The sequence below is a fragment of the Mobula hypostoma genome, chromosome 30 (genome assembly GCF_963921235.1).
Source record: "Mobula hypostoma chromosome 30, sMobHyp1.1, whole genome shotgun sequence".
Classification (NCBI taxonomy): Eukaryota; Metazoa; Chordata; class Chondrichthyes; order Myliobatiformes; family Myliobatidae; genus Mobula; species Mobula hypostoma.
Window position 1 is genome coordinate 10538162 of NC_086126.1, and position 23159 is coordinate 10561320.

The following is a 23159-nucleotide window of genomic DNA, read 5'->3' on the forward strand; positions in this document are numbered from 1 at the left end:
GGAGGGGCGGATGAAGTAAGAAGCTGGGAGGTGATAGGCGGAAGAGGTAAAGAGCTGAGGAAGAAGAAGAAATTTGATTGGAGAGGAGAGTGGACCACAGGAGAAAGGGAGGGAAGAGGGGAACCAGAGGGAGATGATGGGCAGATGACGAGAAGAGAAAGGGCTAAGACGGGAATGGAAAAGGAGGGAAGGGGAGGGGGAGATATTACTGGAAATTAGAGCATTTGATGTTCGTGCCGTTAGGTTGGAGGCTACTCAGATGAAATGAGGTGAAAGCGAGATTTCCTGGCAGACGCCCATTTTCAACTCCACTTCTCATTCCCATTCCAACATGTCAGTCCACGGCCTCCTCTACTGCTGCGATGAGGCCACACTCAGGTTGGAGGAGCAACACCTTATATTCTGTCTGAGTAGCCTCCAACCTGATGGCATGAATCAATCTCTCAAACTTCCGATAATTGCCCCCCCCCACCTCAACTTCACCTTTCTCCATTCTTCCCTCTCTCACCTTATCTCCTCACCTCCCTCTGATGCTCCTCCCCCTTCCCCTTCTTCCATGGTCTTCTGTCCTCTCCTATCAGATTCCCCCTTCTCCAGCCCTTTCTCCCTTTCACCAATCGAGTTCCCAGCTCCTTACTTCACCACTCCCCTCTTCCAGTTCCACCCATCACCTGCCACCTTGTACATCTTCTTGCTCTGCGCCCCCAACTTCTTACTCTGACTTCTCCCCCCTCCCTTCTCAGTTCTGATGAAGGACCTCGGCCCAAGGCGTCGACTGTTTGCTCTCCATAGGTGCTGCCTGGCCTGCTGAGCTCCTCCAGCATTTTGGGGTGTTGCTCCTACACTTAGATAACGATTCCCCTCTCCCTGCCCCCTTCCTGCTCTCAGTCCACAATAGAGACCCATATCAGAATCAGGCTTATCGTCACTCACATACATCATGAAATTTGCTGTATAGAATAGTCGCCTCTACTTCCTGAGGAGGCTGAGGCCCTTTGGAGTATGCAGGCCTCTCCTTCACATGTTCTGCCAGTCTGTTGCTACCAGTACAATCTCTTTCTTTTTAAAGCTTTTTAATTAATTTTCAAAATCATAAACAAAATAACAATGTTGATACAAAGAGATTGGAGTAATCTTATAATTAATAAACATATACAAAAAAGATTTCAAATAACATAGGTATAACAGACTTCCAAACTCATAATGAAATTAATCATAAAGAAGAAAAATAAATAAAAAGAAAAAAAAATGCACAAAGAAACCCCCCCCCAAAAAAAAAGAAAAAAAAAGAGCTAAATACTAACACAAAAAAATCAAACGGAACAAAACAGGGCTAGACCAATATCTTAAATCCAACACGTTCAGTAATGTCGTCAACTCTGCTCCTCTATTCGTATATTTTAAGTTAATAAGGAAGATTCGGAAAGGTCAAATTATATCATACAAAAATGTTGCTTAAAAGGTTTCCAAGTTTCTTCAAATTTAACCGAATTCTTTAACTCATATGTTTTGGTCCTGTCCTCTTCTGGAAAAAAATTGGAAAGATATTTCTGATATTATCTCAACAGTTCTGTGTTTTGATTTACAACTCCATCCTATTACGGCAATTTTTGGATTGCCAATGGTAGAACATAGATCTTTATCTTCTTCAGCCTGTCGGATGATAGCATTTGTTACTTTAATGGCCAGAAGATCTATTTTATTGAATTGGAAGGAAATCAATCCTCCAACTACATTCCAATGGTTTTCTCAAACTATATTAAGTTTAAATTTAGAAAAAATTAGAAGTGATATTTTTGATCCTTTGGCCTGTACAATCTTCTATGCGGTGGTGTGCTGGGGCAATGGCATCAACACGGGTGATGCCAACAAGCTCAATAAACTGATTAGAAAGGCTGGCTCTGTTATAGGAGTCAAACTGGATACACTGCAGGCTGCGGTAGAACTAAGGACCCTACGGAAAATCCTGGCAATTCTGGACAATGTTTCTCACCCTCTGCATGTCATCTTGGCTGAACAGAGGGGCACTTTTAGTAACTGACTGAGACAACTGTGCTGTTCCAAAGAGCGCGATATGAGGTCATTCTTACCCTCGGCCATTAGGCTCTATAATGAGTCAACCTACTGCTGGGGAAGTGATCACCCCCCCCCCCCCGTTAGACTGTTTGAGGTAACTTATGTTTTATTCTTTCTTACTTCTCTTCTAATATTTGTAGACCTGTGCACTTGTAACGCTACTGTGGCACTGTCATTTCCTTTTGAGCAATAAAATATCTATCTAGAGGCCATGAAATTTGATTTTTGTTTTGCAGCAGTACAGTGCAATACATAAGGTTACTGTGCAAAAGTCTTAGGCACCCCAGCTGTATATCTGATGTGCTTAAGACTTTTGCACAATACTGTGCATCACCAGATATGAACACTGAGATTCATTTTCTTGTGGGCATTCACGGTAGAACAAAGAAATACAATAGAATCAATGAAAAATTGTCTTTGGACTGACAAGCAACTGGTGTGCAAAGGAGAAAAACTGTGCAAATACCAAAAAATAATAATAATTAATAATAATAAAAGTCTGTATTTATCTATCACACCCAAAGTGATAACTATCCATGCTCTATAGACAGAATCGGACGACAGCTTTCTACCTGAGTGCACGAATAGACCCCTCACTCTAATATCCATCCCACTGTGCTTTGCCCCCCCCCCACCCCCTGCAGGCTGTGCGGTAGCATGCGGGTCTGCGTGGCGGATTTCGGCTTGTCCAAGAAGATCTACGCCAGCAACTACTACCGCCAGACGGCGATTTCGAAGATGCCGGTGAAGTGGATGGCGATGGAGAGCATGGCAGAGATGATCTTCACCACGAAGAGCGATGTGGTGAGCCGGACTTTAACACACTTCTCTGGGTCAGGGTGGGGGCTTGGGCGGGAATTAGCTTTCTCTTTATTTCCCGCTGTGAAATTAAATATCCTGGCAGGGAGATTAGCGAGGGCTACTGAGGTGACTTTAAACTAGAATGGTTGGGGGGTGGGAATCAAATTAAAGAGGCTAGGCGAGAGGAGGTTAGTTCACAACAGGGGGATGGGAACCAGTGCAGAGAGACAGAGGGGTGTAAAGTGAGAGTAGAAGCAAAAAGTACTAAGGAGAAAAGTAAAAGTGGCAGGCCGACAAATCCAGGGCAAGCATCAAAAAGGGCCACTTTTCAACATAATTGTATAAGGGCTAAGAGAGTTGTAAAAGCCTGAAGGCTTTGTGTGTCAATGCAAGGAGCATTTGTAACAAGGTGGATGAATTGAAAGTGCAGATTGTTATTAATGATTATGATATAGTTGGGATCACAGAGACATGGCTCCAGGGTGACCAAGGATGGGAGCTCAACGTTCAGGGATATTCAATATTCAGGAGGGATAGACATGAAAGAAAAGGAGGTGGGGTGGCGTTGCTGGTTAAAGATGAGATTAACGCAATAGAAAGGAAGGACACAAGCCGGGAAGATGTGGAATCGATATGGGTAGAGCTGCATAACACTAAGGGGCAGAAAACGCTGGTGGGAGTTGTGTACAGGCCACCTAACAGTAGTAGTGAGGTCGAAGATGGTATTAAACAGGAAATTAGAAATGTGTGCAATAAAGGAACAGCAGTTATAATGGGTGACTTCAATCTGCATGTAGATCGGGTGAACCAAATTGGTAAAGGTGCTGAGGAAGAGGATTTCTTGGAATGTATGCGGGATGGTTTTTTGAACCAACATGTCGAGGAACCAACTAGAGAGCAGGCTATTCTAGACTGGGTTTTGAGCAATGAGGAAGGGTTAATTAGCAATCTTGTCGTGAGAGGCCCCTTGGGTAAGAGTGACCATAATATGGTGGAATTCTTCATTAAGATGGAGAGTGACATAGTTAATTCAGAAACAAAGGTTCTGAACTTAAAGAGGGGTAACTTTGAAGGTATGAGATGTGAATTAGCTAAGATAGACTGGCAAATGACACTTAAAGGATTGATGGTGGATATGCAATGGCAAGCATTTAAGGATTGCATGGATGAACTACAACAATTGTTCATCCCAGTTTGGCAAAAGAATAAATCAAGGAAGGTAGTGCACCCGTGGCTGACAAGAGAAATTAGGGATAGTATCAATTCCAAAGAAAAAGCATACAAATTAGCCAGAAAAAGTGGCTCACCTGAGGACTGGGAGAAATTCAGAGTTCAGCAGAGGAGGACAAAGGGCTTAATTAGGAAGGGGAAAGAAGATTATGAGAGAAAACTGGCAGGGAACATAAAAACTGACTGTAAAAGCTTTTATAGATATGTAAAAAGGAAAAGACTGGTAAAGACAAATGTAGGTCCCCTACAGACAGAAACAGGTGAATTGATTATGGGGAGCAAGGACATGGCAGACCAATTGAATAATTACTTTGGTTCTGTCTTCACTAAGGAGGACATAAATAATCTTCCAGAAATAGTAGGGGACAGAGGTTCCAGTGAGATGGAGGAACTGAGCGAAATACATGTTAGTAGGGAAGTGGTGTTGGGTAAATTGAAGGGATTAAAGGCAGATAAATCCCCAGGGCCACATGGTCTGCATCCCAGAGTGCTTAAGGAAGTAGCCCAAGAAATAGTGGATGCATTAGTGATAATTTTTCAAAACTCGTTAGATTCTGGACTAGTTCCTGAGGATTGGAGGGTGGCTAATGTAACCCCACTTTTTAAAAAAGGAGGGAGAGAGAAACCGGGGAATTATAGAGCGGTTAGCCTAACGTTGGTGGTGGGGAAACTGCTGGAGTCAGTTATCAAGGATGTGATAACAGCACATTTGGAAAGCGGTGAAATCATCGGACAAAGTCAGCATGGATTTGTGAAAGGAAAATCATGTCTGACGAATCTCATAGAATTTTTTGAGGATGTAACTAGTAGAGTGGATAGGGGAGAACCAGTGGATGTGATATATTTGGATTTTCAAAAGGCTTTTGACAAGGTCCCACACAGGAGATTAGTGTGCAAACTTAAAGCACACGGTATTGGGGGTAAGGTATTGATGTGGATAGAGAATTGGTTAGCAGAGAGGAAGCAAAGAGTGGGAATAAACGGGACCTTTTCAGAATGGCAGGCGGTGACTAGTGGGGTACCGCAAGGCTCAGTGCTGGGACCCCAGTTGTTTACAATATATATTAATGACTTGGATGAGGGAATTAAATGCAGCATCTCCAAGTTTGCGCTTGACACGAAGCTGGGTGGCAGTGTTAGCTGTGAGGAGGATGCTAAGAGGATGCAGGGTGACTTGGATAGGTTGGGTGAGTGGGCAAATTCATGGCAGATGCAATTTAATGTGGATAAATGTGAAGTTATCCACTTTGGTGGCAAAAATAGAAAAACAGGTTATTATCTGAATGGTGGCCGATTAGGAAAAGGGGAGGTGCAACGAGAGCTGGGTGTCATTATACACCAGTCATTGAAAGTGGGCATGCAGGTACAGCAGGCGGTGAAAAGGGCGAATGGTATGCTGGCATTTATAGCGAGAGGATTCGAGTACAGGAGCAGGGAGGTACTGCTGCAGTTGTACAAGGCCTTGGTGAGACCACACCTGGAGTATTGTGTGCAGTTTTGGTCCCCTAATCTGAGGAAAGACATCGTTGGAATTTAGAAGATTGAGGGGGGATCTGATTGAAACGTATAAAATCCTAAAGGGATTGGACAGGCTAAATGCAGGAAGATTGTTCCCGATGTTGGGGAAGTCCAGAACGAGGGGTCACAGTTTGAGGATAAAGGGGAAGCCTTTTAGGACCGAGATTAGGAAAAACTTCTTCACACAGAGAATGGTGAATCTGTGGAATTCTCTGGAATTCTCTGCCACAGGAAACAGTTGAGGCCAGTTCATTGGCTATATTTAAGAGGGAGTTAGATATGGCCCTTGTGGCTACAGGGGTCGGGGGTATGGAGGGAAGGCTGGTGCGGGGTTCTGAGTTGGATGATCAGCCATGATCATACTGAATGGCGGTGCAGGCTCGAAGAGCCGAATGGCCTACTCCTGCACCTATTTTCTATGTTTCTATGTAAACACTGCTTAGCATTGAAGCAACTTCCTCACGGCATGAGCATTAATTTTGATAGGTTCCGGTAATTTCTCCCTCTTACCCCCTCAGCTGCCCATCACCTCCCTCTGCTGCCCTTCCTCCTTCCTTTTCTGCCACTCTCCTCTCCAATCAGATTCCTCCTTCTTCAGCCCTTCAGCATTTCGGCCAATCACCACCCAGCCTCTTGCTTCATCCGCCCTCCTTGTTCTTCACCTGGATTTACCTGTCACCTTGTCCTCCCTTCCCTCCCCTCCCCACCTTATTCTGGCCTCTTGCCCCCTCCTTTCCAGTTCTGATGCGGGATCTCGGCTCCACAGATGCTGCCTGACCGGTTGAGTTCCTCCAGCGTTTTGTGCGTTGCTTTGGTAAAGCTGTGGCAGGAATTCACTACAATGGGACCAGCTCGCCTCTGGCAGGCATAAGTAGGTCAAATCTGATCTGCTGAAGAGTTGGTTAGCATTGGAGTCGGTCTAGAAGACTGGGGCTAGGCTAACTCCCAGGATGACATGGTAGTCCTGTCATGTATGATTAAATCGGAATCAGGTTTAATACCTCCGACAAATGACGTGGAATTTGTTAACTTTGTGGTAGCAGTATAATGCAGTACATAATAACAGTGAGGAAAAAAACTGTGAATTACAGTAAATATCTTAAATAGTTCCTGGGTGTCAAGATCTCTGAGGACCTAACCTGGTTCCAACATATCGATGCAGTTATAAAGAAGGCAAGACAGTGACTATACTTCATTAGGAGTTTGAAAAGATTTGGCATGTCAACAAATACACTCGAAAACTTCTATTGTTGTACCATGGAGAGCATTCTGACAGGCTGCATCACTGTCTGGTATGGAGGGGCTACTGCACAGGACCGAAAGAAGCTGCAGAAGGTTGTAAATCTAGTCAGCTCCATCTTGGGCACTAGCCTACAAAGTACCCAGGACATCTTCAGGGAGCGGTGTCTCAGAAAGGCAGCGACCAGTATTAAGGACCTCCAGCACCCAGGACATGCCCTTTTCTCACTGTTACCATCAGGGAGGAGGTACAGAAGCCTGAAGGCACACACTCAGCGATTCAGGAACAGATTCTTCCCCTCTGCCATCCGATTTCTAAATGGACTTGGATACTAGCTCACTTTTTAAATTATATATTATTTCTGTTTTTTCGCATGATTTTTAATCTATTCAATATATGTATACTGTAGTTGATCTACTTATTTTTTTTCTTCTATATTATATATTGCAATGAACTGCTGTTGCTAAAGTAACAAATTTCATGACACGTGCTGGTGGTAATAAATCTGATTCTAATAAATAAGTAGAGCAAAAATAGAAATAATAATGTAGTGAGGTAGTGTTCATGGGTTCAGTGTCCATTCAGAAATTGGACGGCAGAGGGGAAGAAGCTGTTCCTGAATCGCTGAGTGTGTGCCTTGAGGGTTAAAAGGATTAAATTTGCTTTCTTCGGACTTCAGCAGGTTGAGGGGGCAACCATACTGAAGCGTATAAGATTCTAAGGGAGCAGACTCGATGGGCCAAATGGCCTAATTCTGCTCCTGTATCTTATGGCCTATGTAGGTGCTGGACTGTGTGGTGGTTGTTAACAACATCTCAGGGTACATGTGGTATATACGGTAAATTTAAATCTTGTATCTTGAGGGTCAATGGGAGAGGGATTGGCCCAGGGTGGAGGAACCCTACTTAATGGCAGGACAGCCCTGAGAGGCCAAGAGGCTCACTCCTGCTCCCATTTTCCTGTGTATTTATGTCTGCAGAGGTAGGGAAAAGGCAGCTAGGTTTTTCAACGTGAAGCACGGTAGGCGTTGGTGAGTGAATGAATGGAGCCACCGACCAACCAGAGTCCCGACCCCTTAGATCATACAGCACAGGCCCTTCGGCCCACAGAGTTCTGCTGACCTTTCTACCTGCTCTGAGATCAATCGAACTCTTCTCCCCCAAACCCCCCCCCCAACTGTTGCCCTCCATTTTTCTATCATCCATGTGTCCCCCCTGAGAGTTGTACAAATGCCCCTAATATGTTTGCCTCTACCACCACCCCGGGCGTTCAAATCACAAACAAGAGAAAATCTGCAGACGCTGGAAATGCAAAGCAACACACTCACACAAAATGCAGGAGGAACTCAGCAGGCCAGGCAGCGTCCATGGGAAAAAAAGTACAGTCGACCTTTCGGGCCGAGACCCTTCTGAGTAAAGAACTTGCCTCTGATGTTTCCCCCATGCTTTCCGCCAATTAGCCTGAAATTATTTTTATTAAGGGATGCAGGACGGTAATTTCTGGCCCAGCGGGCCCTCACTGCCCAATTATACCAAACCCATAAGAAGCTGGAATACGGTTGGAAACACCCGGAAGAAACCCCCACCGTCGCAGGAAGGAAATGCGAACTCTTCACAGGCAGTGCTGGGGATTGAACCCCCCCCCCCGGGGTTGCTGCTGCTGTGTCGGCATTGCGCTACCATGGCGCCCCACCTTGCGAGCTCGCGCCAACCTCCCCAACGGTTGCCCTGACACCTGCGGCTCGGGAAGGCCAAAGGCCTCTTGGCCTTCCTCGCTCGGGGACCGACAGACACGGGAACGCTATTGAAAGGCCAGGCATGCGGAAGTGACGCAGAAGGGGAACCGGGACCTGGGGCGGGTCAGCCGTGGTCACATTAAATGGCCGGAATCTCCAAAGCCCACAAAACCGTGGTGCAACTCAGTCCATCACGGGAAAAGCCCTCCCCCGGAGCTCTGCTACTAAAAAAAAGTAGGAAGAATGCATCATTAAAGACCCCCACCAACCAGGCCATGCTTTTCCCTTGCTGAGGTACAGGAGTCTTCGATCCCACACCACCAGGTTCAGAAACAGTTATTACCCCTCAACCATCAGGCTCCTGAACCAGCGCGGATAACTTCACTCACCTCAACTCTGAACTGATTCTGCAACCTATGGACCCACGTTCAAGGACCCTACAACTCACGTTCTTAATATCTATCAATCTATCTACCTAGCTGTCTATCTATCTATCTAATCTATCTATGGGTGTCAAAATGGTTGTTGTGACATGTCTAGTGTGGTCGTGTTGTGGGTCGTGCCTGTCGCTCTCACTCCCAGCTCCCACCGCTGGCGAGCAGTCTCGCGAACAGGAGAGCTGAATGTGTCAGTCTCTCCCTGCCAGTACACAGTCTCTCCTACAGCAAGCCTCACGTCGTGCCTCCTCGCCGGCGACACACGGAAACTGAACTCCTCTCCGACTCGGGCTGAACTACAGAGGACGGGGAGGAGGTCCGGCCCCTGCACAACGTAGCACGCAGGTTCACCGGTGTGTGGACACGCCCTGGTGCTCGTGAACCAGACCCCCAGCGACACGTAAATAGCCCCACTGCCTTGCGGGCAGCCTTGGGAGAGACGAAGGCTACGGGAGTAAAACCCAGACAGCAAATCCGGAGTGGAGCCCCTGAGGCGGCCGGACGTCACTGAACATCCTTCCGGCAGCTCCTGCAGCCGAGCTGGTGACAGACGTATCGCTTCATAAGCTTTCCTTTGGACTACACCGGTGAGGCTGAGACGGGGATCTTGATGACTGGGCATCTCAGGATCTCCACACCTTCCACCCAGGCTTGTGATGATGATCATCACCCATCATGCTTCAAGACAGATGGATGGATGCCAACCATCCAACCATCCATCCAACCAACCAACCAACCAACCACCAATGAACCATCTATCCAACCATCCAACCATCCAACCAAAAGTCAATCTAACCTATCGATCTGCATTTGTGCAGTTTGTCTTCTGCATGTCGGTTACTTGCCTGTCTTTGATTCTATTGTCTTTCTTTGTATCTACTGCAAAGGCCTGTAAGAAAATGAATCTACGGTGACATGTACGTACTTTGGTAATTAATTTACTTTCGACCTTTTGATCTTTGAAAGCGCCGTTGCTGTTTCTCATTTGACACTACGGTTTCGAATGGATGAAACTGGAGACGGAACTAGAGCCATTCCTTGTGATAATGGCTACCCCACCCTCGGCCAATTCCTCTGCGCTCCCCATAGCGTTCAAGATTCTAGTTTACTTATCACATGTACCTCAAAGCCTCAAGGGGCATTTTTTCTGGTTCTGGACCTGTACCTGCCGGAGTTTAGACGAATGAGGGACGATCTGATTGAAACCCGAGTTTTTTGGGCTCAGAGCTCAGAAAAAATGAGGCAACAGACTTTAAACACCATAAATCGGAGCATTGTTTTCTTATGTCTCCTCTCTCGCTGTGAAACGGGGACACCTCTTTGTTCCCTTATTGGGGGAGAGAGAGAGCCTGTGGTATGTTGATTACCGGGTGAATGAGTAGTCTTTGGGGTACTGCAAGCCTGTGTCTTTATTGATGCTTTGCTGCACGACTGAGTGCTCGGTGGGTCGGGGTGGGGGTGGTGCTGATGCTTTTTTGCTGGGGGGGTCGTTGCTTTGCTGCTGCTTGTGCGTGGGAGGGGGAGCTGGGGGGGGACTTTGGGGTTCTAACATTTAACTGTCATTCATTCTTTGGGGCACTCTGTTTTTGTGGATGTTTGCGAAGAAAAAGAATTTCAGGATGTATATCGTAGACATTTCTCTGACAGTAAATGGACCTGTTGAAATCTATGGAATGTTGAAAGGCTTAGATAGAGTGGACGTGGAGAGGATGCTTCCTATAGTTGGGAGTCCAGGACCAGAGGGCATCCCTTTCAATGAGGGAGAATCACTTCAGCCAGAGGGTGGTGAATCTGTGGAATTCGTTGCCACAGGCGGCTGTGGAGGCCGGGTCATTTGGTATATTTAAAGTGAAAGTTGACAGGTTCTTGGTTAGTAGGGGTGACGGGAAGAAGGCTGGAGAATGGGATAAAAAGGGGAAATAAACCAGCCATGATGGAATAACGGGACCTCCCGTTTAATCCGCATCTCTCCCCGTTCACAGTGGGCTTTTGGAGTGACGATGTGGGAGATTGCCACCCAGGGGATGACACCGTACCCTGGCGTACAGAACCACGAGATGTATGACTTCCTACGGGCAGGGCACCGGCTGAAACAGCCGCCGGATTGTCTCGACAGACTGTAAGTGCCGCCACCTCCCCTTCCCTGTACGAACGCGATTCTCTGCGCTGGGAAACGGGACAAAGCCCAAGTAAAACCCAGGAGACCGTGGAGGCAGGGGCGGTCAGAGCTAAGTGTGTTCAGCCCAGGCAAAGGACCTTGGGGAGAACTAACAGAGGTTCGGAATTTTAAAGGCTATTAACTGTGTAGAGGAGAACTTGATTCTAATAATGCACACAAAATGCTGGAGGAACTCAGCAGGCCAGGCAGCATCTATGGAAAAGAGTGAACAGTCATCATTTTGGGCTGAGGACTGGAGAGAAAAAACGGGGGAGTAGATTTAAAAGGTGGAGGGATGGGGGAGAGAAACACCAGGCTATAGGTGAAACCAGGAGGGGGAGGGATGAAGTAAAGAGCTGGGAAGTGGATTGGTGAAAGATTCAGAAGCCACGGAAGAAAGAAAAAGGGGGGAGGAGCACCAGAGGGAGGCGATGGGCGGGCAAGGAGATGAGGTGAGAGAGGGAGGAGGGGATGGGAAATGGTGAAGGGGTTATGGGGCATTACTGGAAGTTTGAGAAATCGATGTTCATGCCATCAGCTTGGAGGCTACTCAAACGGAATATAAGATGCTGTTCCTCCAACTTAAGTGTGGTCTCATCACGACAGTAGAGGAGGCATGGATGGACATATTGGAATGGGAAATGGAATTAAAATGAGTGGCCGCAGAGAGATACCGCTTTTTCTAGTGGATGGAACGTAGCTGCTCGGTGAAGCGGTCTCCCAGCCACATCGGGTCTCGCCAATATACAGGAGGCCGCATCGGGAGCACCGGACGCAGTAAATGACCCCAACAGACTCACAGGTGAAGTGTCGCCTCACCTGGAAGGATGGTTTGGGGCCCTGAATGGTAGCGAGGAGGAGGTGTAGGGGCAGGTGTAACACTTGTCCCGCTTGCAAGGAAAAGGGCCAGGAGGGAGATCAGTGGGGAGGGACAAATGGACAAGGGAGCCGCGTAGGGAGCGATCCCTGTGGAAAGCAGAAAGTGGGGGGGCGGGTGGCAAGGGTGTGTTTGATGGTGGGATCCCGTTGGAGATGGCGGACGTTTTGGAGAATTGTGTGCTGGACACAGAGGCTGGTTGGGTGGTAGGTGAGGACAAGAGGAACCCTATCTCTGGTAGGGTGGCGGGAGGGTGGGGTGAGGGCAGACGTGCGTGAAATGGAAGAGATGAAGTTGAGGGCAACGTTGATGGTGGAGGAAGGGGAGACCCTCTCTTTGAAAAAGGAGGACATTTCCTTCATTCTGGAATGAGAAGCCTCATCCTGAGAGCAGATGCGGCAGAGACGGAGGAATTGAGAGAAGGGGATGGTGTTTTTACAAGTAACAGGGTGGGGCGAGGTATAGTCCAGGTCGCTGTGGGAGTCGGTGGGTTTGTATTAGACACCGGTGGATAAGCTGTCTCTGGAGATAGAGACAGTAAGATCTAGAAAGGGGTGGAAGGTGCCAGAAATGGACCAGGTAAATTTAACGGCAGGGTGGAAGATGGAGGTAAAGTGGATGAAATTGACGAGCTCGGCATGGGTGCAGGAAGCAGCACCAATGCAGTCGTCGATGTAGCGTAGGAAAAATGCGGGACGGTCACCAGTGTAGGCTTGGAGCATAGACTGTTCCACGTAGCCGACAAACAGGCAGGCATAGCTGGGACCCATGGCTACATCCTTTGTTCGAAGGAAGAGGGGAGGAGTGAAAGGAGAAATTATTAAGAGTGCGGCAGGAACAAGCTCCTGCACCCCGCACCTCCCGTTTTGCCTCCTACCCAAGATCCGCAAACCCGCTTGCCCAGGTAGGCTCATTGTTTCAGCTTGTTCCTGCCCCACTGAACTTGTATCTGCACATCTTGACTCTTATTCCCTACCTAGTTCAGTCCCTTCCTACCGAAATCTGTGACACTTCACACGCTCTGGATCTTTTCAATGATTTCAAGTTCCCTGACGCCCATCATCTTATTTTCACCATGGATGTCCAGTCCCTATACACCTCCGTCCCCCACCAGGAAGGCCTCAAAGCTCTCCGTTTCTTTCTGGACACCAGACCCAACCAGTTCCCCTCCACCACCACTCTCCTTCGCCTTCTGGAATGTCCTCACTCTTAATAATTTCCCCTTTGACTCCTCCCCTCTTCCTTCGAACAAAGGGTGTAGCCATGGGTCCCAGCTATGCCTGCCTGTTTGTCAGCTACGTGGAACAGTCTATGCTCCAAGCCTACACTGGTGACCGTCCCATACTTTCCCTACGCTATATCGACGACTGCTTTGGTGCTGCTTCCTGCACCCATGCCGAGCTCGTCAATTTCATCCACTTTACCTCCATCTTCCACCCTGCCGTTAAATTTACCTGGTCCATTTCCGGCACCTTCCACCCCTTTCTCAATCTTACTGTCTCTATCTCCAGACACAGCTTATCCACCGGTGTCTAATACAAACCCACCGACTCCCACAGCGACCTGGACTATACCTCACCCCACCCTGTTACTTGTAAAAACACCATCCCCTTCTCTCAATTCCTCCGTCTCTGCCGCATCTGCTCTCAGGATGAGGCTTCTCATTCCAGAATGAAGGAGATGTCCTCCTTTTTCAAAGAGAGGGCCTTCCCTTCCTCCACCATCAACGCTGCCCTCAACTTAATCTCTTCCATTTCACGCACGTCTGCTCTTATCCCATCCTCCCACCTCCCTACCAGAGATAGGGTTCCTCTTGTCCTCACCTACCACCCAACCAGCATCCGTGTCCAGCACATAATTCTCCAAAACTTCTGCCACCACCAATTGGATTTCACCACCAAGCACGTTTTTCCCTCCCACACCCTCCCCGGCTTTCCGCAGGGATCGCTCCCTACGTGACTCCCTTATCCATTTGTCCCTCCCCACTGATCTCCCCCTGGCACTTACCCTTGCAAGCGGAACAAGTGCTACACCTCCCCCTACACCTCCTCCCTCGCTACCATTCAGGGCCCCAAACCGTCCTTCCAGGTGAGGCGACACTTCACCTGTGAGTCTGTTGGCGTCACCTACTGTGTCTGGTGTCCCTGGTGTAGCCTCCTGTATGTCGGTGAGACCCGTCGTAGCACCTATGCTCCATCCGCCAGAAAAAGGCAGGATCTCCCAGTGGCCACCCATTTTAATTCCACTTGTTAGATTAGATTATGAGGACATGCAGTCCTCTTTTATTGTCATTTAGAAATGATATAATATTCCTCTGGTGTGATATCACAGAAACACAGGACAGACCAAGACTGAAAAACTAACAAAAACCACATAATTATAACATACAGTTACAACAGTGCAACAATACCATAACTTGATGAAGAACAGGCCATGGGCATGGTAAAAAAAAGTTCAAAGTCTCTCGAAGGTCCCACATCTCACGCAGATGGGAGAAGGAAGAAAACTCTCCCTGCCATGCCCGACCACAGTCCGACTCTGAGTCCGTCCGAAAACTTCGAGCCTCTGTTCAGCCCTCCGACACCGAGTACTGAGCGCCATCTCTGCCAAACGCTTCAACCCCAACCCCAGCCGCCAGCAGCAGGCAAAGCCGGGGATTTTGGGGCCTTCCCCTCCGGAGATTCTCGATCGCACAGTAGCAGCGGCAGCGAACCGGACATTTGAGAAGTTACTCCAGATGTTCCTCCATGCTTCTCACGTCCGTCTCCATCAAATCAGAATGGTGCACGGCATCCTACTTACAAATACGATATCACTTCACTGGAGAGCTGTGCGCGCTGCGTCGCGCCGCCATCTTCTCCTCCCGCCCATTCCCATTCCCATTCCGATATGTCCATCCGTTGCCTCCTCCACTGTCATGATGAGGCCACACTCAGGTTGGAGGAACAACACCTTATATTCCGTCTGGGTAGCCTCCAACCTGATGGCATGAACATCGACTTCTCTAACTTCCAGTAATGCACGCTTTCTCCTTCACCATTCCCCAACCCCATTTCCCTCCCTCACCTCATCTCCTTACCTGCCCATCGCCCCCCTCTGGTGCTCGTCCCCCCTTTTCCTTCTTCCATGGCCTTCTGTCCTCTCCTATCAGACTACCCCTTCTCAGCCCTGTATCTCTTTCACCAATCAACTTCCCAGCTCTTGACTTCATCCCCTCCCCCTCCCGGTTTCACCTATCACCTTGTGTTTCACTCTCCCCTCCCTCCCACCTTTTAAATCTACTCCTCAGCTTTTTTTTTTCCCTCCAGTCCTGATGAAGGGTCTCGACCCGAAATGTCGACCGTTTACTCTTTTCCACAGACGCTGCCCGCCCTGCTGAGTTCCTCCAGCGTTTCGTGTGCGTTTCTCGGATTTCCAGCGTCGGCAGAATTCCTCTTGTTTGTGACCTGACTCTAATGGCAGGATTGTAAACTGGTGGGGGGGTAGGGGGCAATGCAGGGTTAAGGTGAATGGCCACAATCCTTCTGCTGCTGGGGTGGGGGTAGAGGCAGATGCATCAGGGACATTTAAGATAGGCTCCTGGACGATAGAAAAATGGAGGACCACGTGGAAGGAAGGGGTGAGATTGTCCTTGGAGTATTCGGCCCATTGATTTCATCAGGGCTGATCCAATGTTCCCCTCAGCCCCAATCTCCTGCCTTCTCCCCGTATCCCCTCATGCCCCGACCGATCAGGAATCTATCAACCTCTGCTTTAAATATACATAAAGACTTGGCCTCCACAGCTGCCTGTGGCAACAAATTCCACAGATTCATCATTCTCTGGCTAAAGAAATTCCTCCTTCTCTTCTCTGCTCCAAAGGGACGTCCCTCTAATCAGGTCCTTGACTCCCCCATCATTGGAAACATCCTCTCCACATTCACTCTATCAAGGCCTTTCGCCATTGCACCATTTTCAATGAGGTCACCCCCTCACTCTTCTGAATTCCCGTGAATACGGGCCCAGAGCCATCAAATGCTCTTCACGGGCCATCTCGTATCGATCAAAAAAAAACGAAACTAAATTAGCGATCTTCATGTTCAAATCAGCACAACTAAGCGTTCCAATTAGCTGAATAATTAGCGAAATAATGAAGTTAGCATAACTGATGAGTGTATTTCACAGTCTAATAATGTTGCAATTAAAGGCCAACAAGAAAATTCATCCCCTGTGGACTAAACAGCGAACAAAACAAGAATATGTAGCTATATGCATTATCTTCCACCCCGCCCCAACCCTCGTGTCAGATTACCATAATAAACACACCACAAAGTACAGGCAGAAAGTGGATATACTGCTCCAATGGACAGAAAATAGATGCATGGCTCCTACAATACCCAATGACTTGGCCTCCACAGCCATCTGTGGCAGCCAGTTCAGGCAGTTCGTAGCCAGACGTAATAAGCAAGAGGACAGCAACGCCTAAAGAGCATTCCGGAAGGGATTCCAAGATTCATTTATTACCAAAGAATGTATAAGCCTTGAGATTTGCTTGCTCACAGGTAGCCACAAAGCAAGGGACCCGAAAGAACCCAATGAAAGAAGAAACACATTCCAATTAAAAATAAAAGACCAGCACTCGCAGGAGAAATTTAAAAGAAAAATACAAATCTTGCAACAACTGAAACGAATAGCAGCATCCCGAACCAAAATGGAGGCCTCAGATCCGATCCCCTGGAGTAGGCCCGAAGCCTGGGTTATCAGTTCATCTCATTAGCTGGCATGGAGCCCAGCAGCCGGGGCAGCCTTCAGAGTGAATATGGAAGGAAAAAAGATTCAGTCACTGGAAATCAATCCTCCTGTCCGTGAGCCCTTTACTTCAACCCTTGGCTTTGAAGCCGATAATTAGCGATTACAATGCACAGATGCTATGCAAGGGACGGTTCAAGTAGGACAATAAGATATCGGAGTAGAATTTGGCCCGTCAATACTGCTCTGGCATGCTATCATGGCTGATTAATTCTCCCTCTCAACACCATTCTTCTGCCTTCCCCCCCACCAACCCCGTAACCGTTGACACCCTTACGAATCAAGAACCTATCAACCTCCACTTTGAAATATACCCAATGACTCGGCCTCCTCAGCCGTCTGTGGCAACGGATTCCTCAGGTTCACCACCCTCTGGTAAAGAAATTCCTCCTCATCTCCGTTCTAAAGGGACATCCTTCTATTCTGAGGTTGTACCCTCTGGTCCTAGACTCCCCCTCTATAGGAAACATCCTCTCTACGTCCACTCTATCTAGGCCTTACAATCCCATTCATTCCAGCTTACTTCTCTGTAACAGATTCTCCCCTGCTCATTGACTACGTACAGTACGTCTCTACCTACAGGGAGAGAAGGCAATAAGATGGAAAGAGTACAGAGAAAATTGGTGGGTCTTGAAGACCTGAGTTATAAAGAAAGTTTGGAACTGGTTAGGACTTTTCTTCCATGAGAATAGGAGCATCAGGGGAGATTCAACAGAGGCATACAAAATTATGAGGGGTAAACAGGAGCAGGCTTTTTCCACCGAAGGTGGCTGGGGCGGCAACCAGAGGTCACGGGTTAAGGGTGAAAGGTGAGAGGTTTAAGGAGAACATGAGGGGAAACTTCTTCACTCAGCGGTTGGTGAGAGTGTGGAACGAGCTGCCAGCACAAGTTGTGCAGGTGAGCTTGATTTCAACATTTCAGAGAAGTTTTGGTAGGTACAGGGACGGTAGGGGTATGGAGGGCTACGGTCCCGGTGAAGGTCGATGGGAGTAGGCTGAATAATAATTTGGCAGGGACTAGATGGGCTGAAGGGCCTGTTTCTGTGCTGTCGTGTCCTGTGACTCTTCAGTTCCCCAATCCTCCGAACATTTTCCACACTCTAGGTCAATGATGCTATCCACTGGAGGCTGGACATTCAGAAGGCTGTCCTGGGGTGGAGGAGTATGTGTGTGTGTGGGTTATGGGGCTTGTTAGTTCTTTTCTTTTGATCCTTGTTGTGTTCTGCGTTCTGCCGAGCGTCGTGGGCGCTGGAATGTGTGGCGACAATTGTGGGCTGCCCCCAGCACAGCCTTGGGCTGTTCATGCATCTCACCGTACGTTTCGACGTGCGCGTGACAAACAAACGGACCGGAGCCCTCCGACTCACCTTTGCGAATGTGGGAAGAAACCGGGCGGGCTACCGGGGAGGCCCATGCGTTTGGCACCAGAGGCCAGGGTCTGACCTGGGTAGCGGGAACTCACTGGGTGCCTATTGATAGGAATTACGAAAGGTCAGGTACTGGCCGTATTGAGGTGGCAGAGCCCGAGCCCGTGGGTGAGGACCAACCTGAGGCTTGGATGATTTAAGCATCGGGCCAGGGTGAAACGGTCCCGGAGTCGGAGGCGAGAGACGGGCCGGTTCGGGGTTTCCTCGTCTCTGTGCTGGACTGAGGTTGGAGCCTGCAACTGGTGGACTTCTGAATTGGCTCCAGTGTTGTGAACTTCAGTTCGCTTGATTTTATCGTTTGCACAATTTGTTTTCTCGTCCCTCTCACTCTCTCTGCGCACTGGGTGTTTGACGGCCTCCTTTTATTTTCATTTCATTTTTAAATCTTTTTATTAATTATTATTGAAAATCAACAAAAACATACATTAAAGTAGTTAAATCAACATATCAATATATACCATAAGAGTGTACCAATAATAATAAAAAAAACAAAATGTTAGAACTATTATTTTTTTGGGAACAAAAAAGAACACCTACTAACTAAAACAAAAAAAAAACCTATTAACTGAAAAAAAACGTGAAAAAAAACCCCATTGGGAGCACAACCCCGGAGCTATACGCCGTAGAAGCTTCCGTAAAAGGAAAACAACAATCCACCAACCAAAACCAATTATACAAGAATCAGAAGGGGACACCTTAATTAACTCAAATCAAATGATAGTAGCGGGCAAAAGAACCTTCTTTTATTTGCTGCTGCCTTCTTTTATTTTAATGGGCTCCTCGTTTCGTGTCTGCCTGTAAGGAGACCAATCTCAAGGTATATCTACTCTGAAGTCTCTTTGAACTCTGAACCTTGGGAACTGTGGCTAGTATGGTTTTGATTAGTTGCATCCACAGATGCCTCGGTTAACGGTAGGTGTCCAGGGCTTTAAAAAAAGGTTGGGAGCCTCTATATGAGAGGAACTTCACCCATTTGGCTTGTCACCTGTTAAACCTTAACGTGGGCAGAATTTAGTTATGAAAAACCGGCCGACAATTAGTCAGCCGGTGGGAAAGAGTCACGGAACCCTTTATCCGTCAGAAGACTGATTATAACTCTGAGTTTTAAACCGGGCAATAGTGTGCCCATGCTCTGTTATGTGGGCAGCACCGTAGCGTTAATGCTCTACAGTGCCCGCAACCCGGGATCAATTCCCGCTGCTGTCTGTAAGGAGCTTGGGCATTCTTCCCCCATGTGGGTTTCCTCCGGGTGCTCCGGTTTCCTCCCAGAGTCCAAAGACATACGGGTGTCATCGGACAGCGCGGGCTTACCGTGCTGTATCTCTAAACAGAACTAAACATTGTGTTTGACTGTTCCACAGTAAATTTTGATGTTCTATGTCGTTATCTCGGGCGATTTTGATTGGGGTGGCCTGTAGATAACGAGCGACACAGTGCCAGATCGAACTAGAACTGACCTGAATTGAATTATGCCTGGACTCTTTCGATTTTGTGTTGTATATTCTGTGTTTCTTGCTCATTTTGTTTGCCTGATTTTTTTTTGGGGGGGGGAGTGAAGCAGTGTGGTTTGACATTTAACTTTGAATGGGTTCCATGTCGTTTCTTTGTTTTGTGGCTATCTGGAGAAGACAAATCCCAGAATTGTATACTGCATGCGTACGTTGATAATAAATATACTTTGAATCTTTAATCTTCAATGTGGGTAGCCTTAATATTGTTGAGTGAGGTATTATCATAGTAGAATAGTCTCTGTTTTATTGCATGTTGGTAAATTATTATTGTGTATATTACTATTCAGTACTATTATTAGTTAATATTATTATTATTTATTAAATGTTGCTGCTGGAACGAAATAATTCCCCACGCAGGATCAATAAAGTACTTAATGCTATGATTATTTTTGAACAGATGTCTCTGGGGTCAGGGCTCTCTCTTCTGACCTTTGCCCTCTCTTTGCAGGTACCACCTCATGTTCATCTGCTGGTTCCCGAAACCAGAGCAGCGCCCGACCTTCGGCGAGCTCAGTCTAAGGCTCCGGGAGCTCCTCTCCGCCCTGCCCTCCCTGGACGACCAGGACGTGGCCCACTACATAAATACTGGAGCCAAGGGGGCGGCGGACAAGCGCGCTGGCCGGCCGGGTGAGGTGGAGAGCGCCTACGCGGTGGAGCCGGACGATGACAAGGAGAGGGACCTCCGCGGAGGGAGGTTTTGAGCGGATTGTGGGGGCACAACCCGGATTGGTGTGGATTGAACTTTCGGAGCGCGCAATGGGGCATAACTTTTCCTGGCGTCGTTGTTCCCTGAACGTTATCTGCTTTCGACAAAGAGGTTCACGATGATGATGGAGCACGAAGAGTTCGCTGCCGAAAGGACGAAATACCTTCCGCAACCTTCAGCCACTTCCGTGCGTGCTCTCTGAAGACGGGGGCAAAGTTGGAAGAGGGGACTCAATGGGATTGCCTTCTCTAAACTTACAGCAAGCATCCGCAGAAAGAGAAACTTAACATTTCAATTGAAGTGCCTGTTTTGCTTTTAATCCAGCTTTCGAGACGCCGCAGTTTTCTTTTTCCTTTTCGCTTTCAGAACCCAGGCCTGGTTGCTCAGGGGCTGACAAAAAGAAAACACAGGAGCAAGTTCCTTGAGGTGTTGGAGTTGCCCAGAAACAACCAGCAGGGTCCGATGGTGGCTCCAACCGCGTAATTGCCTCGTGTGTTGCTAATGCGTGGCGTTGTAATAGCTCATGAGTGCCACCAGGTGGTGCTGACGCAGTAGGGATGCGCCAGACCTGGTCACTGATTCTTCCCAGCGCAAACAGAATGGGAATCGGGTTTATTATCATTGGAAGAAATGTCGTGAAATGTGTTATTTTGCAGCGGCAGTGCAGTGCAATAAAGAATTGATTTGAAACTTATGTGAAAGAAAAATAAATTAGTGAAAAAAGAGGGCAAAAGTGGTGAGTTAGAGTAAATACAGAAATCTGATGGCAGAGGGGAAGAAGCTGTTCCTGAATCGTTGAGCGTGTGCCTTCAGGCTCCTGTACCTCCTTCCTGATGGTAGCAATGGGAAGAGGGCACGTCCTGGGTGATGGGGGCCCTTAATGATGGACGCTGCCTTTCTGAGGCATCGTCTTTTGAAGATGTCTTCGATGGTGGGAAGGCTGGTGCCCACGACGGAGCTCGCCGGGTCTGCGACTTTCCGCGGCTCTTTCCGATCCCGTGCGGTGGCCCCTCCGTTCCAGACGGTGATGATGCAACCAGTTAAGATGCTCTCTATCCTCTCCATCTGTAGAAATTTGCTCAGGTCTTTGGTGACGTCCCACACCTCCTCAAACTCCTAATGGGGTATAGCCGCTGGGGGTGCCTTCTTCGTAATCGTGTCGATACGTCAGGCCCAGGGTAAATCTTCAGAGATGTGGCACCCAGAACATTTGGCACACCCTGCTAGCTCCCTCCCACTGAACCCACTCTCCTTTTCTCATCCTCCGCACTTAAGGGACTTTATTCTCCCTTGAAAGCTCTGAGCAAATTGGCGGCTGGTTGCTGATCCGATCCAGAGGTCTGGGAGGTCAAGAATGAAGGCATAAAGCTTGTTCGCTCGGGGTCTCATTTTATTCACTGTTACAAGAATGAGAACTTGAGGGGACAAAGGAAAAAGCTATCGTGGTCAGCCCATGCTCTGAAAGTCCAGTGATTACAATCAACCCTTAAGATAGCCAGATTCAAGTAGTGTGGCACCTGCTGCAGGAAACTAAGAAGTTTCTAGAAAAATACAGAGGCAGCTGTACTGTAATTACTAGAAAATTCACTGAACAATCACATGTATTCAATTCAAGTTTAATTGTCATTCAACTACATATGAATACCCATGAATACAGCCAAATGACACAGTCTTACTCTGGGATCAAGGTACAAAACACAATACTAACAGTCACACACAGCACAAAGCACGCACGGTATCACAATCACGCAATAGAAGAGTCCGGAAACCCACACCATCAATTCACAGTCGCCCACAGATGTATATCGATGATTTATATGAAGAAATACTTTAAAAACTCTCCACCTCCCCACACACAGGTTTCCAGTCACCATTTTACACAGCAGACAACCACCATATAATAAAATACAAGTGTTGTAACAATGAACAAAGTGACTGGAGAGACACTGAAGTTGGTGGATATAGAAGTGTTTGTTCAGCAAAAATGAGCAAAATTGGAAGAAGGGGCCTGAAATGATCCAAATTTACTTGACAGTTTTATATGCTAAAGGTCAAAGGTAACAGCAGGACAATTCTCCAGTTACAATATATCTACAATTCTTCCTTTGATTTACATCTAGTTTTCACACACCTCCTTCTTTGCACCCACACTCCAGACACCCAAAATGAATGTTAATCTTCACCGACTCTAGGCTGCATTCATGTATGTGTGGGCACTTAAGGTCTAATTGTTTTAAGCTGTGATTTAAATCCAAACTGATACCCGCATTCAAATCTGAAGATTGGTTGCTGGTGAAATTAATACTTGCTATGTACCCTAACTCCAGAGTATGTCCCAACAACAAGCACACATAGGGTAAGTGAAGCTACAAGAAAGATAACATTTCTACACCCTAATCCAACGCAGCAATCCACATCAAAATAACTAACTCCGTTAGCAAACAAAAATATCCTCACTTTTTCCTTTTCCTCTAGTGGAGATTACCTCATATATATGTCCTTTGGTTGTTGTTGAAGTCCAGACATTATAATTAGTCATGATAATCTATTTAACATCTGAAATACTGGAATATTCTTTTCATGTTATATGTCAATGACTTGGATGATGGAATTGGTTGCTCTCATGCAAAGTTTGCAGATGATATGAGGACAGGT

At 47.4% G+C, this 23159-nt stretch overlaps 1 protein-coding gene across 1 annotated transcript in view; it reads left to right on the forward strand.

Annotated features, from left to right (window-relative positions):
- Positions 1–21213, forward strand: part of LOC134339530 (tyrosine-protein kinase Mer-like) — a 78365-nt gene extending 57152 nt beyond the window's left edge. Inside the window, exons 12-14 of the mRNA XM_063036129.1 lie at positions 2721–2880; positions 11020–11156; positions 20247–21213. Of these exons, the coding sequence (XP_062892199.1) occupies positions 2721–2880; positions 11020–11156; positions 20247–20499 (550 nt within the window). The 3' untranslated portion in view covers positions 20500–21213. The remainder of the gene's footprint in view (positions 1–2720; positions 2881–11019; positions 11157–20246) is intronic.
- Positions 21214–23159: the final 1946 nt, after the last annotated feature.